The 14,811-nt window shown below is 42.1% G+C and overlaps 1 protein-coding gene across 1 annotated transcript in view; it reads right to left on the reverse strand.

Moving 5' to 3' along the window:
• Window positions 1-12,682, reverse strand: part of LOC306903361 (BMP/retinoic acid-inducible neural-specific protein 1-like) — a gene marked incomplete at both ends in the record, with an annotated part of 35,309 nt that extends 22,627 nt beyond the window's left edge. Inside the window, one exon of the mRNA XM_079472463.1 lies at window positions 12,465-12,682. Within this exon, the coding sequence (XP_079328589.1) occupies window positions 12,465-12,682 (218 nt within the window). The remainder of the gene's footprint in view (window positions 1-12,464) is intronic.
• Between the last annotated feature and the right edge of the window lie 2,129 nt (window positions 12,683-14,811).

Consider the following 14,811-nt stretch of genomic DNA (forward strand, 5'->3'; position numbering starts at 1 on the left):
GGATCAATTAAATCTTTTTTTGTACAGGTTCATTTAAATGAGTGTGTGTATGAACGTGTGAGAGAGAGAGAGAGAGAGAGAGAGAGAGAGGGGAGAGCTTTATAGGTTGATTCTTTTATTCACGCCTGAACACTTGTAAGATGTGAATCTTTACAGAGAAATAATTTATTGTATGTTTTAGTCATCTGGCCTTTAGCTAACTCTGCGAAACATGAATGAATATGTTCAGTAGACACTTAAAGTGCATTGAGACATTGAGCATGAAGAGTTTTAAAAAACGCTGTAAATTGGACTTGGATACCAAAAAATGTGTCTGAGGATCGTAACCGAATCACATCTGAGTGGTGTATGAACATGATCATTATTACACATGTTATTATATGCTGCTTCCATACAGGAAGTCAAGTGACAGTCTGCACCTCTCGCATCAGTTTATTTCTGGAAGCAGTTATTACAGCACAGCATGAGACATCATGAAAGAGGCCTCCGCTCACAGACCTCCTGTTCTCCTCTCACAGACCTCCTGTTCTCCTCTCACAGACCATCTCTTCTCCTCTCACAGACCTCCTGTTCTCCTCTCACAGACCTCCTGTTCTCCTCTCACAGACCATCTCTTCTCCTCTCACAGACCTCCTGTTCTCCTCTCACAGACCTCCTGTTCTCCTCTCACAGACCATCTCTTCTCCTCTCACAGACCTCCTCTTCTCCTCTCACAGACCTCCTCTTCTCCTCTCACAGACCTCCTGTTCTCCTCTCACAGACCATCTCTTCTCCTCTCACAGACCTCCTGTTCTCCTCTCACAGACCTCCTGTTCTCCTCTCACAGACCATCTCTTCTCCTCTCACAGACCTCCTGTTCTCCTCTCACAGACCTCCTCTTCTCCTCTCACAGACCTCCTGTTCTCCTCTCACAGACCTCCTGTTCTCCTCTCACAGACCATCTCTTCTCCTCTCACAGACCTCCTGTTCTCCTCTCACAGACCTCCTGTTCTCCTCTCACAGACCATCTCTTCTCCTCTCACAGACCTCCTGTTCTCCTCTCACAGACCTCCTGTTCTCCTCTCACAGACCATCTCTTCTCCTCTCACAGACCTCCTCTTCTCCTCTCACAGACCTCCTCTTCTCCTCTCACAGACCTCCTGTTCTCCTCTCACAGACCTCCTGTTCTCCTCTCACAGACCTCCTCTTCTCCTCTCACAGACCTCCTGTTCTCCTCTCACAGACCTCCTGTTCTCCTCTCACAGACCATCTCTTCTCCTCTCACAGACCTCCTGTTCTCCTCTCACAGACCATCTCTTCTCCTCTCACAGACCTCCTCTTCTCCTCTCACAGACCTCCTCTTCTCCTCTCACAGACCTCCTGTTCTCCTCTCACAGACCTCCTGTTCTCCTCTCACAGACCTCCTCTTCTCCTCTCACAGACCTCCTGTTCTCCTCTCACAGACCTCCTGTTCTCCTCTCACAGACCATCTCTTCTCCTCTCACAGACCTCCTGTTCTCCTCTCACAGACCTCCTGTTCTCCTCTCACAGACCTCCTCTTCTCCTCTCACAGACCTCCTCTTCTCCTCTCACAGACCTCCTCTTCTCCTCTCACAGACCTCCTGTTCTCCTCTCACAGACCTCCTGTTCTCCTCTCACAGACCTCCTCTTCTCCTCTCACAGACCTCCGCTCACAGACCTCCTCTCACAGACCTCCTGTTCTCCTCTCACAGACCTCCTCTTCTCCTCTCACAGACCTCCTCTCACAGACCTCCTGTTCTCCTCTAACAGACCATCTCTTCTCCTCTCACAGACCTCCGCTCTCAGACCTCCTCTCACAGACCTCCTGTTCTCCTCTCACAGACCTCCTCTCACAGACCTCCTGTTCTCCTCTCACAGACCTCCTCTCACAGACCTCCTGTTCTCCTCTAACAGACCATCTCTTCTCCTCTCACAGACCTCCGCTCTCAGACCTCCTCTCACAGACCTCCTGTTCTCCTCTCACAGACCTCCTCTCACAGACCTCCTGTTCTCCTCTAACAGACCATCTCTTCTCCTCTCACAGACCTCCGCTCTCAGACCTCCTCTCACAGACCTCCTGTTCTCCTCTCACAGACCTCCTCTCACAGACCTCCTGTTCTCCTCTCACAGACCTCCTCTCACAGACCTCCTGTTCTCCTCTAACAGACCATCTCTTCTCCTCTCACAGACCTCCGCTCACAGACCTCCTCTCACAGACCTCCTGTTCTCCTCTCACAGACCTCCTCTTCTCCTCTCACAGACCTCCTCTCACAGACCTCCTGTTCTCCTCTCACAGACCTCCTGTTCTCCTCTCACAGACCTCCTCTTCTCCTCTCACAGACCTCCTCTCACAGACCTCCTGTTCTCCTCTCACAGACCTCCTCTCACAGACCTCCTGTTCTCCTCTAACAGACCATCTCTTCTCCTCTCACAGACCTCCGCTCACAGACCTCCTCTCACAGACCTCCTGTTCTCCTCTCACATACCTCCTCAGCTCCTCTCACAGACCTCCTCTCACAGACCTCCTGTTCTCCTCTCACAGACCTCCTGTTCTCCTCTCACAGACCTCCTCTCCTCCTCTCACAGACCTCCTCTTCTCCTCTCACAGACCTCCTGTTCTCCTCTCACAGACCTCCTGTTCTCCTCTCACAGACCTCCTCTTCTCCTCTCACAGACCTCCTGTTCTCCTCTCACAGACCTCCTCTTCTCCTCTCACAGACCTCCTGTTCTCCTCTCACAGACCTCCTCTCACAGACCTCCTCTTCTCCTCTCACAGACCTCCTGTTCTCCTCTCACAGACTCACTAGCCTTTCCAACACACTCCTGTGCTCACAGAAGTTCTTTCAGAGGTCTCCTCTCAGAGGGCAAATGGGGACATGGGTAATATGAGATCTCTCTCATAAAAACCTATTTCAATTATTTACCAAACTCTAGTTTCCCATTACATTTCATACTGTAGATTGTATGCTATTCATTCTTAGCATGAGATCTAACAGTAACTCCAGTATATGAGGATTGTAACCACATTTCATCTGATTAAAACAGTAATATCATCAAATACTTTTCCTGTGTTCCTGGAGCTCACTTGGCACTCTGAAGCTCTTATAAACGCTTCTCTCATGTGTCTCCAGCACAAACTCTCTTCATACTGTATATTCACACTTGATATTTGTGTCAGTCTAACCTGAGTCTTTCTCACACCTGATCAACGCACAGATTGCCACTCTCATAAATATTTTAATTTAGCATAAAAATGGTCATTTTTGCTTTGATTACATTAGACGCTTGCAGACTTTAAAGTGCATTAATAGACAGATTTGCATTTATATTGGATTTCTCATCCACAGGCTGTAAAGCAGCGATGGAAGAACAATAAGAACTGAAGCGTCGCCGGATGCCCTCCAAACGCCTTTCTAAAGCAACAGGTAATCTGAAGAGCATATACAGTATATAAACATGATGAATCCCACACAAACGGTTTTGCTTTTAGTTCAATCCTAAATCAAAAGATAAAATGATGAACTTATATTTTGCATGAAGGAATTAAACCCTTATACATTTTTCAGGATCATGTTTGAATTGTGACATTGTTTTGATCTCAGCTCAACACATCTGACTGTTTGTAGTTACACTTTCATTGTGTCTGTAGTTTTTTGTTATGCTGTAATAAACAGATGGAAAGTGGAAATGATTTTGTGTGTCATGTAACGGAGCTCAGAGGAGATTGACTTATGTGTAGAGTAATTCCCGCACATGTAGTGTTGAGAGAAATTCCTGGAAGTGAAGAGGATTAAAAGTGACAGAATTTCATTTCACTGATTGAAATCTCAGTTATAACAGCGTCCAGCTGACGGATCCTAAAGCATCCGGTTTCGTCCGGTCGGCTGGTCTGCTTGAGTTTTGTGTGATGTCCGCTGTGCCCTAGACGTCACATCCCTTCACATTCCGGCATGTGACATTTCCGTTCCGCGGAAGTCTTTTATTAGGGCTCGTGTTTTGCGTTTCGTGGTTCTTCCAGCATTGGCCACTGGGGGCAGTTCTGAATTTCGGTAATCTTATTTGTCTGTTATCTCGTGTGTTTTTTAAATGCAAACAGTAAAATTTAAACACTGTGAGCTCAAAACATCGCGGCTGAACCTCCAGCATGTAATGGTTCTCGTGAGGCGAGTTTACCACAAGTGAGCAGTCAACAGTGATGTGTCAAAACAGATTACTGAACTAAAGCCATTTAATTATTCTCTGCTAAGGCGCCTTTGGGCCAGTAATTGTTGATACGCGATTCTTCATCTTTCTCAAAGTGATCGTGACCTTTCTGGCTAAGCTGAACATTTTAACAGCAGCCCCCCGGCTCACAGAATGAGTCGGACCGCTCAGGTCATTAGAGACGTGCAGATTTGCTTGTTGCTGAGCGGGCGGCTATTGTCCGGCATTAAGCTAGCGTTTAATCTCACTCTGTAGAGACGCTCCCGGGGAGACGCTATGATTCTGTACACAACAACACTTCTGGTGTTACAAAGTCCCACTTGCAACCAAAACCTTGGGTTCAGCAACAGCTACACAGAGCTTCAAAGAAGAAGTTCAGCCCAAAAGTAAAAAGTCATTTTCACGCCCTCAGGTTGATTCAGACCCGATGACATTGAACACAAAGAGCAAAAGGTGGGAGACTCCACTTTCATCTTTTGCTTATACATTGAATGTGAATGAGGACAGTCTCTGCTCTGTATCTTCACTCAGAATCAACTTCCGCCGTTTCATTCATATTTCTATAGGATTCATCGCAGTGCCGAATAATCATAAAATATGTCCACATACCGTTGTTTTGCATTTGACGGGACTATATTAAAACCGTAGCCAGTGACACACAGAATTAAGTTTATGCTTAAAACAAGAAAACAATATCAAGTTAAGAAAAATCTGTTTAGTTCAATTAAAAACTGGTTTATTTTTCATAATTAATTGGGAATAAATTAATGCCTAAAACAGGAAAAATATCTAAGTTTTATCATTTTTTATTTGGGTTCATTTCTAATGCCATTTTGCATCTCGAGTAAATCCATCCTGATTTGGGAATTTTGAAGAATTTGCAAGATATGATTTCTGCAGAAAATGAAAGGATCATTTCCCCTCATTCCCCTCATGTGTTTGTAAATCTGTATGTGAGTCTTTCTTCAGTGGAACACAACAGAAGATATTTAGAGAAATGTGTCAGTGGTTTTGTGTTCATACAATGGAAGTCAATGGAGTTCAGTGTTTGTTTGATGATCAACATTCTTCAAAATATCTTCTGTTGTGTTCTGAAGAAGAATAAAACTCATTTTCATTCTTGGCTTAACTTCCTTTTACACATGTAAGATGACTTTCTTCGAAATGATGAGAATTTGACAACTCTGGGCCCTGTTTTAATGATCTGAGCGCATTGTCTGAAGCACACGTGCAGGTTCACTCATGTCCGAATCCACTTCTGCTAGTTTAACGGTGGGAAACCGGTCGGTGCGCCCGAGCACATGATCTAAACGATTGTCTGGATTCTCTTAATGAGTAATGGGTGTTTTATGGGCATAATGTGCAGTAAACCAATCAGAGACTCGTTCCCTTTAAGAACCAGTAGTGCTCCTATTTACATGCTTTAACCTCACGCGCAAGCAGACCATCTACAGGACAAGCTGGATTTGTATCTTTATGTACACAATAATAATATTTTACATTCTAATCGCATTTTCTACCAAGGCCCGATTCACATTTCAGTGCATGTAATCCATATATCCTTTGTTTATACCTCCTCGTCTCAACGGCTATCATGGCTCATGGTTGTTTAGCGATGAAAGACGCCAGAAGAGCGCAAAGTCCAGGCGCTTTGGAGAAAAGGGAGAACCGAGTGCATTTCCGCACGGTTTTAGAGGCGAAATATGAATCGGGCCTTCTGCGCTCTTTAAATAACTTAAAAGGTTTCAGTTGGTCTATGGCGCAGTCTATTTTCAGTTCCTCAAAATAGCAACGTGCCAACAATGCGCCTGAAAAGAGAAAGAGAGAAAGAGAGAGAGGGAATGATGAAAACGTGTAAAAGCTTAAAGCCTTAACAAATGAGCATCAGTGACCATAGATAATTCAAAAAGACAAACATCCCTCTGAGGAATATCACCCGCTGTCAAAATAAAGAAGAACTCACACTCACTCTATAAAAACACATGAATCAACATGAGCGTGGCCACTGCTCTGACAAGTCATATATTCTTCACACGTGACATTTATCTTGACATTCAGCCTACTCTTTTTCATATCACTGATGCTGTTGTCTCCATGGTAACGGTACACTTCATTTAAATCAACTTTATTATCAGCAAATTATTTGGCTGAATGCATGTAAGTTTCTTTCACTTCTTGTTTAGATTATCTTATACCACGGGCCGGTTGAATGCTTCATTCTGATTGGCTGACGACGTTCCACGGGTGTGCATCATGTTTCAGTTAATGAAACATAATTGCTTCCAATGTTTCCTCATCTGTAAGTCGCTTTGGATAAAAGCGTCTGCCAAATGACTAAATGTAAATGTAAATGTAGTTAAACGCACACCTATGAAGTAGTTCCAGATCTGTCCACCGAATTACATTTCAATATCACTGCGCCAAGTTTAACCACCGCTGAATACAGATCTAACAACAGACAGGAGATTTCCATTGTCTGAGAAGAACATGAGCGACAGCGCTGTACAGACTAAAAACTAAAGCATATATCAAAGGTAAAGGCAAACTACATGACACAATCAGCCGGTTAAAGATAAAACACGGAGAAACAGGAAAATAACAAAAACATCAGCTTCAGTTCGTCTGTGGAATGTGTAAACGGGACTTTAAACACTGCAGCGAGCTTTCTGTGCGACTCCGAGAACCACAGCGCAGACATCACGTTTTTTCTCCTTATACTTCTCTTAGATGACATGGGTGTTGAATAAGCAAATACAAGTCGAATATAGATACTTGGCTTTAAACGTGTGTGCGTGTGTGTGTGTGTGTTTTTGTATTTGGCGCTGGTTTGTGTTTCTGATTTGTCAAAACGCCACTCAAAACGTTTGCTACGGATGCAAAAACGCAGAAAATCAAACCCAGTCCGAATGTTTTTATGACGGGCGACATAACGGAGGCAGTGTGTAAACGTGATTGACACAACGCAAGGTCATATTTATTTTTTAACGTGCGGAAATTTTGGACTCAATGTGCAATGGGCTTAACATGAAATGTATTTGCAGAGAAGTTTTAATGTGACCATGTACTGTAGGAAGAAGAAAAAAGCTCATTTGAAGGAAATGAAGCTGTGGGACTTTATAAGGGCTTGTAGTTCAGGAAAGTCTTTAGTCATTCAATACACAAATGGAGCACTATCACATTAAAAGTCAGACGTTTTTAGAAGCCATTAATCGTGCAGATAAATGATCATTCAGCTGTAATTCTTTTCATGTTTCTCCAACACAACTGAACTGATGCCAACAGAGCCAGTGGAGAGTCATTTACAAGTGAGTCTGAATCATTTTCCATTGGTCTCTCGTGTTTGAATTCACAACAGCTTTTAGTTCTTTAAGGGTACAGGACGTTCACATCATGAACGCATGGAGATGTGATGTTAGCGCTTGTACATGTAGGACACATTAACGTGTCATTTACATTGGCTGTGTTGTTGGAAGATTCTTTTGTAGCTTCTTCTGTTTTTATTACACGACTTTGACGGATCGACAACGAAAACAAGTGACTTTATTTGTATAACATTATCAAATGCACCAAGAACACCAACACTTCCTCTGTGGTTACATCAGCTATTTGAACATCTATACATCTTACATTTTGTGAGCCGTCGAGTGTCCCGCACTGAACCAAGAATCATATTGAGAATATCCTGCTGGACACGAGATATTTGTGGTGATATAATGATATCCGATGACGTGATTCAACACACAGAAGAGGATGTGACAGACGGACTAACTCCACACATCATGAACTCCAGCTGTAAACAGACAGAAATGAGTGTTTTCTTCAGATTCCTGACAGGTGATGGATGAGGCTTCCCGGCTCCCGTGACAGCCCTGCAGATGTCAGACAGATGTGACTGCAGATTTTCTGATTAAATTTTTAATGAGAAGTGCACTGAATTCCACTCAGTGTTGATGCGGAATTTAATTGTCTTGTCACAAGTAAGGTGATATCTTGCATTGATGGCTAAATGTGATGCTTCCTTCTGTTGGGGAACACGTGCAGCCGCCACGTCGCCGTGCCAATGTGCCCACGTCTCTGCCCGGCGCTGAACGCATTTCAAGCACTATATCAATGAAGATTCCATTGAAAATATGACACGTGTCATAAACAAATAATTACTTTTTCACTTTGGGAGTATTTTAATATATTTGGGTGAATTATAAATATATACATTCATTTACAGGTGTGAAGATTACGCTACAACGAGCAAATTATGGTATTTTACTGCAGGGACAGTTTGCCCCAAAATGAAACTAATGTCTTTATTTGCTTGTGTCATGTCAAACCTGTATGAGTTTCTTTATTCTTCAGAACACAACAGAAGATATTTTGAAGAATGTTGATCATAAAACCACACTGAACTCCATTGACTTCCATTGTATAAACACACAAAACCACCGAGACATTTCTCAAAATATCTTCTGCTGTGTTCACTGAAGGTGGTAGTGAATGGGCTTCCAAAAAAGTGCATCCATCGATCAAAGAACGGCTTGACAAAGGTCTTCTGAAGCGAATCAATGCGTTTGTTTAAGAGAAATATAACATTAATGTCTAGCTTCCGTTATTCCTATGCTTTAACATACGACTCGCCTGTGTTATTTGCTTCAGAAGACCTTTGTGAAGACCACAGAGCATACTTTGATCAATGCACTTTTTGGAGCTTCAAAAAGTCAACGCCCATTCACTCCCATTCTACCGCTTGGAAGTAAAAGGAAACGTGGTATTATAACTCCGAATGCATTATTCTTCAAGAAGAAAGTCATGTTCACTAAGCATACCTTGAGGATGAGTAAATCATGGAGAATTTTTGCCTGTGAAATATCCCTTTAAGTATGAGACAGACAGCAGTGGGATTACAGATCTACATCACACAGCGCAGGAGAAACAATAAACTACTAGTCTGTAGAGACAAAAGGATAAAAGACTGGAGAAGTCAAACACCGAGCAGGACGGACGGAGAGGAAAGAGACAAAAGAAAACAAACATAGACGACAGCAAACGCATCTAAACAAAACACAAGCAAGAGAGTGTTCAGATGAAACCCAGATGAAGTCTGTCTGTCGCTCACTCGCTCGCTCGCTCGGGCTGAACATCTGAGTCAAGCTGCGGGTTTGTGTGTCTGTCAAATCTGAGGAGATTTACTATGCAAAGAGACTTGAGGATATAGAGACTAATATAGAGAACGATGTTCAGACACGTCACACATTTCCTCCAGGACACACTTACACACACACATGCGTGGTCTCGACTCTTCAGACACTTTAAAGCCGTCGCTTGACAACAGTGTCAGAAACGCCGGCACATTCACCGATGATCACAGTAAATGTGAAGACGAGAGCGGGTCTGGAGAACAGACGCTCATTCTCACCGCCGGATCTGTTGAAAGTAGACGACGCGAGAGAGAATGCTGTGTAAGCGCTCGACGGCACCCGATAAAAAGCAGACATCAGATTTTCTTCCAAACCTCAGCAAGTGTTGAGCGGTACAGATGGTTTTCTCAGCAGGACTTTCCCTCATCAAGAATGTTTTCCATGCATACAAACACGCACAGAATGCTTTGCTTTGCTTCCACATTTCTCTGGTGATATGCTGATCTCGTTTCATTGGTGTCTATGGTCGTGTGTGTTTGTTGTGTACTGGATGATGGAAATCAGACGATGGTTTTGCAGATTCAGCGTCTGAACTCAAATGAATGTCATACGGGTCTGATTCTGAACGCTCAGCACATCACTCCAGCGTCTGAATTATTCAATCTATATACATTTCACATGCATCCTACATTTTTCCACTTCACTTGTGGCAATGCATTCTGGGATTGCCTTATATAATAATAATACATAATGTAGTATTCTAGAGTATCTACTGCAGTGCACGGTTACAACAATTCTTAACCCTGTAGTGTATTTGAGCTGTAATGTGGTAGAAATATAAATGTACAACAGGGTTTTTCTTCTTCTTTTATCACTTATTTGTGTTATCCATGTTCAAATAATGCACCAGAGCCGTTGAAAAACGACGACGAGTTACGACGCTCGATCTCGCAAAAATCATGTTTTATTGTGTTAGTTTTCTGTATTTCTTTTATTGGCTCACATCGAAACAAACAAGAGTCTTTACTACAGTTGATCAATATACTATAGGTAATATACTACGTACACCAGTACATCTCTGGAGTATAATCATTATAAAATATGATATTATATACACGTTAAAGTGCACTGCAGTATTTTTCACGTAGGAGGATTTGTCTGTTCTTTTGGATGAATGCAGGTATATGTTATCCAGCAGCTTCTGCAGAGAGCACATGATGATTTAGAAGGCTGTCTGCTGCGGGTCGGCAGCTCACTGCGTTTAGAGCATGCCTCAGTGAATCACATTTACAAAACCTTTTATTTTAAAAGCTTTTTTTCTCTTCTTTCCTTAATTATTAAAAAGCATTTACACCAAAAAACATTTACACATACACATATACAATTAGTTATCATAAAATACTCCCGAATAATATACATATATATTTTATACAGTATATATAGATTTTTTTTTTTCCATGAATGCCAACTACCAATTAAAAATCAGTCCTTCATCATCATCCACTATAACCAGTGCTTCCTTAACACACCATCTCCAATTAAAGAAGAGGAGATTATTAATGTGGTTATAATACGTGTATTTCACAACCACACCAAAGACTTAAACAAAGCCACAACACAAAGATCTCTTCCTGCTTTTTTCTCCTGATGAGATTTCATAATTGCAGAGAGAGAGAGAGAGAGAGAGAGAGAGAGAGAGAGAGAGAGAGAGATGGTTGAGTGTCTGGGCAATGATGGTGTGAGCACTTGGTCAGAGAAAACTGAACGGTCAGTGTTTGGGCTGTAAAGCTGAAATTGCTGTAATTATGCTCATAAACGTGTCTGTAAATGAAGATGTGATGATTATGTTTCTCATCCTTCATGTTTGAATAGCAGAACTCTCATCACATTCAGAAACCGCTGAAGGTCAGAGACACATTATAGTGGTGATGATCAACACCTGATCTAAAGCCATGTGTTCTGCGTACTGAAGCTCGTGATGTTAAATCCACTGCTCTGACATACAGTCAGCTTAACATATACACATCACACACAAACAACCGGTCAAATGTTTAATTTGATGAATCTGTGTAGCGCTTTTCAAAATGATTGTAATAAACTGATCTGCCCTATTGCATTGTGGGATTGATGTCTCACATCACAAGGACACGTGGGGTAATTGTGATGCTTAGTGCATCTGCAAAGGAAATGTAATGTTTTGAAAGTTATTTTTCACATAGAAACACACGCTAGCTGCTGATTTTATGATAAGAGAGAGAGCGCAGGAGGTGATTTATGTCACTGTCTGTGATGCTGACAGGTAATGAAAGATATTCTATCAGGAAAGAATATATTCTAAAATATATCACAGACTTCACATGTGTTGCATTTAAATGTGTTTTCTACGTCTCTCTCTCTACCTTCAGTGTGTTTCAAGAGAGTTCTCATTGCTCTAGTATAAATACATCACACCTTTAAAACATGCTAATGTCATGTTTAATCAAATAGGAACACAATTGAATTGTTCAGCATCTGTAATAATGAATGGCGTGTTTGATATGTCTGATGTTTTACTAATATCTTATTCAGAATCTAACCTGAAGCCACACATCGGTGACCTCGCACAAGGTTAAAGCAGAACTCTGTGTGCGCTTCATTGAAGATGTTCGGAGCATTAGAGCGAGCGGTCACACGTCTCTTTAATGCATCGTGCATATAAAGAACTATTGTAAGTGTCCTCTATACTCCGGCTTTTATCCTGTAAGAGCATTTTAAAGACACCCTACACCACAGATGCAGAATCTCGTCTGAAGAGCTCTATTCTCCAACATCACTCACTTACATTCTATTACTTACATCCAGAAACTTCCTCACATGTCGTATGTCTTCTGTGACGCATGATTTGTACGATGAAGTAAAAGAAAGAAAGCTTTGATCAGACCTCTTCACAGACACACACGACCGTCAGGTTTGTGTAAGACTATAAAGCACCCTCAACATACAGAGAACTTTAAAATAAGAGATGAATCCACACGGATCCGATCTTTTGCAAACACTTCAACTCTCTTTCTATTTGTGATGTCTTTCAGTGTTCGGTGACGGTTTCCCGCCCAGCCAGCGCAGCATCGCATGAGGAAAGTTGACTCGACTCACCTGTAGATTTTATATCGGGTGGTGAATCCTTGGCGAAATCTCTCCATGAAGGACAGGTAGCCCTTGGAGTGATGGAAGGGGCCGCGGTCTGAGATAAGCCAGTCAAACTGTCGACTAACATGCTGCTCATTGGCCGATGGCTCCTGACGGTTGGACTGAACTGTTATATGTTCCCATATAAACAGGCAGTAAGTGACTACAATGAGTCTGCAGTTCATGCTTCACGGTCGGCCGCTCGCTGCTCATTCTCGCTCCATTCTGTGGAGACCTGCGGGATGAGAGAGAGAGAGAAAACACCCAGAATTAAAGATCCGTTTACAGACGCTAACACGACCCGCTGCCCTTTTCACACCGTCACTTTATTCAGGCTAATTGGTAGCGTGATAAGTTCAGACAGGGCCGTGCGTCGGCTTTATGACGTGTTGTGACATGCGGTGGGCCGCTGGAGCTGCCAGATCATTAACACGAAGCGTGCGTTCGCTCACAGATCCATTACATCTGCATATGGAGAAACGTGCTCATATCTGCAGAGATACACACTGATTCATGATTGATTTAGTTCACACTTATGACTGGAAACACTGTAGTGTGCACGTCACACGTGTAGTTGTGATGTGACTTTGTAAGGAAGCGCACTATGCAGTACACATACCGTGTTGTATGCTTTCTTCTGCAGAGAGGTGAATTATGAACGATCAAGATTGAGAAAAATATTTTTTCTTGATGGATTCGGTTAAATATAAACTCAAACACAAGTACACGATGTCACAATCTACACAGTTTACACATGTGCTTTTTCAAAGCTGTTTTTCAAAGTTTGCATTTTATGTGTTGAGCCATTAAAGTGGCCATAACTCAGACAGTTTCTGCATTTTTGCATTTCACATGTTATTCTTGAGTACTGACAGAATAGTATTGCACACTTCAAATATCCGTAGATTTTTTCATATAAAAGACAGATACAGCTGTACGATTTTTTCCAAAAACATACGACGCCAACAAATGGGGGGCCAACCAAACACAGACACATGACTCAGTTTGACTCATGTCCATCATCTATCAGTTTCAAACTGTCTCCTAATCCAGCGTTATATCCACCGTTTATATAACATCCATCACTGAGATCCTGGAACAAACAGACACACCTCAACTTTTCTCACTATTGCAAGAGTAACAAGCTGCAGCTGCAGGCCCACGGCGCAGCCAATCTTGACGGTAGGCAGGTCTTCCTATCACTCGTCGGTTGATGTGTGGGTCTAACAATTAGGGACTAAGAAAATTTGTTACGAATGTTCAATCAAAAATTTCAGAAATGGAGTGTATTGAGCACAGAAATACTACATCATACTTGACGGTGTCAAGCATGAGAAGAGAGCACGTTTGTAAATTGTACATTGTAAAGAAGTCAGAATGCATGAAACGCCATTACACATCCCATTTAAAAGAATAAAAATGTCATCTCTACATGAGTCATTTCTATATGATTTGAGATTTGAGTTCTTCAGGACTTTCTCTCCAGCTGAGCTCGCTCTGATAAGAACCATTTTCAGCTGTAATTATGTTAAAGCACTCCAGAGCCAAACGCCGGCCTATTAAATTAACACAACCATGACAAAATACAACCCCCCCACCCAGCGTGAGAATCATGACGCTGACATTGAACACACAAGCCTAATGTAAAGTTCCAGTAAAGCATCCCTACTGTTCATGTCTGCACTGAAGATGACCTCAGTCGAGCACATGTAGAGTAAAGCGAGAGACATTTGATCTTCTTAACAACACACGCAGACGTACACTTCATGATGGTGTATTTGTGTTTAGGAAATGTAAATCTGACCTTATCTGGCTTTCATTAAAACAAATGCTATGAATGATTTATGAAAGTTAGCGTGTGCTGTATAATTTCATCATTAACATCCTGCAGACACACAAATAATGAGTGGTGTCTGTTAAAGGAAACATCAGTTTATAGTCAACAAACCCTTTAGTCATCATTATACATCATGATGTGAGATGAGTGCTGAACAACGTCACCAAACTAACTGTGTTCACGTGACTTCATCCTTAGCACAAATTAATAAATGCAATGCCATCATACCAGACTCACAAATAACATGTTTTTGTGCTTTTTACGGTATCATGTGATGAAAGATCCGTGATAGAATGCGATCTCACCAACGTCCATTTGAAAGACAAAATGAACAGACACACGTGAGACTTCATGTAAACGACCGGTGAGATGTGACAGATGTTCTTCTGACAGAATACCGTGTGATCGATTCTTCTCAATTCGTTTAAACCCTCGGCTGAAGAAAACATGTGACATTCTTCACATTAAAGTCCCAGT

The sequence above is a fragment of the Barbatula barbatula genome (assembly GCF_947034865.1).
Source record: "Barbatula barbatula genome assembly, chromosome: 2".
Taxonomy (NCBI): Eukaryota; Metazoa; Chordata; class Actinopteri; order Cypriniformes; family Nemacheilidae; genus Barbatula; species Barbatula barbatula.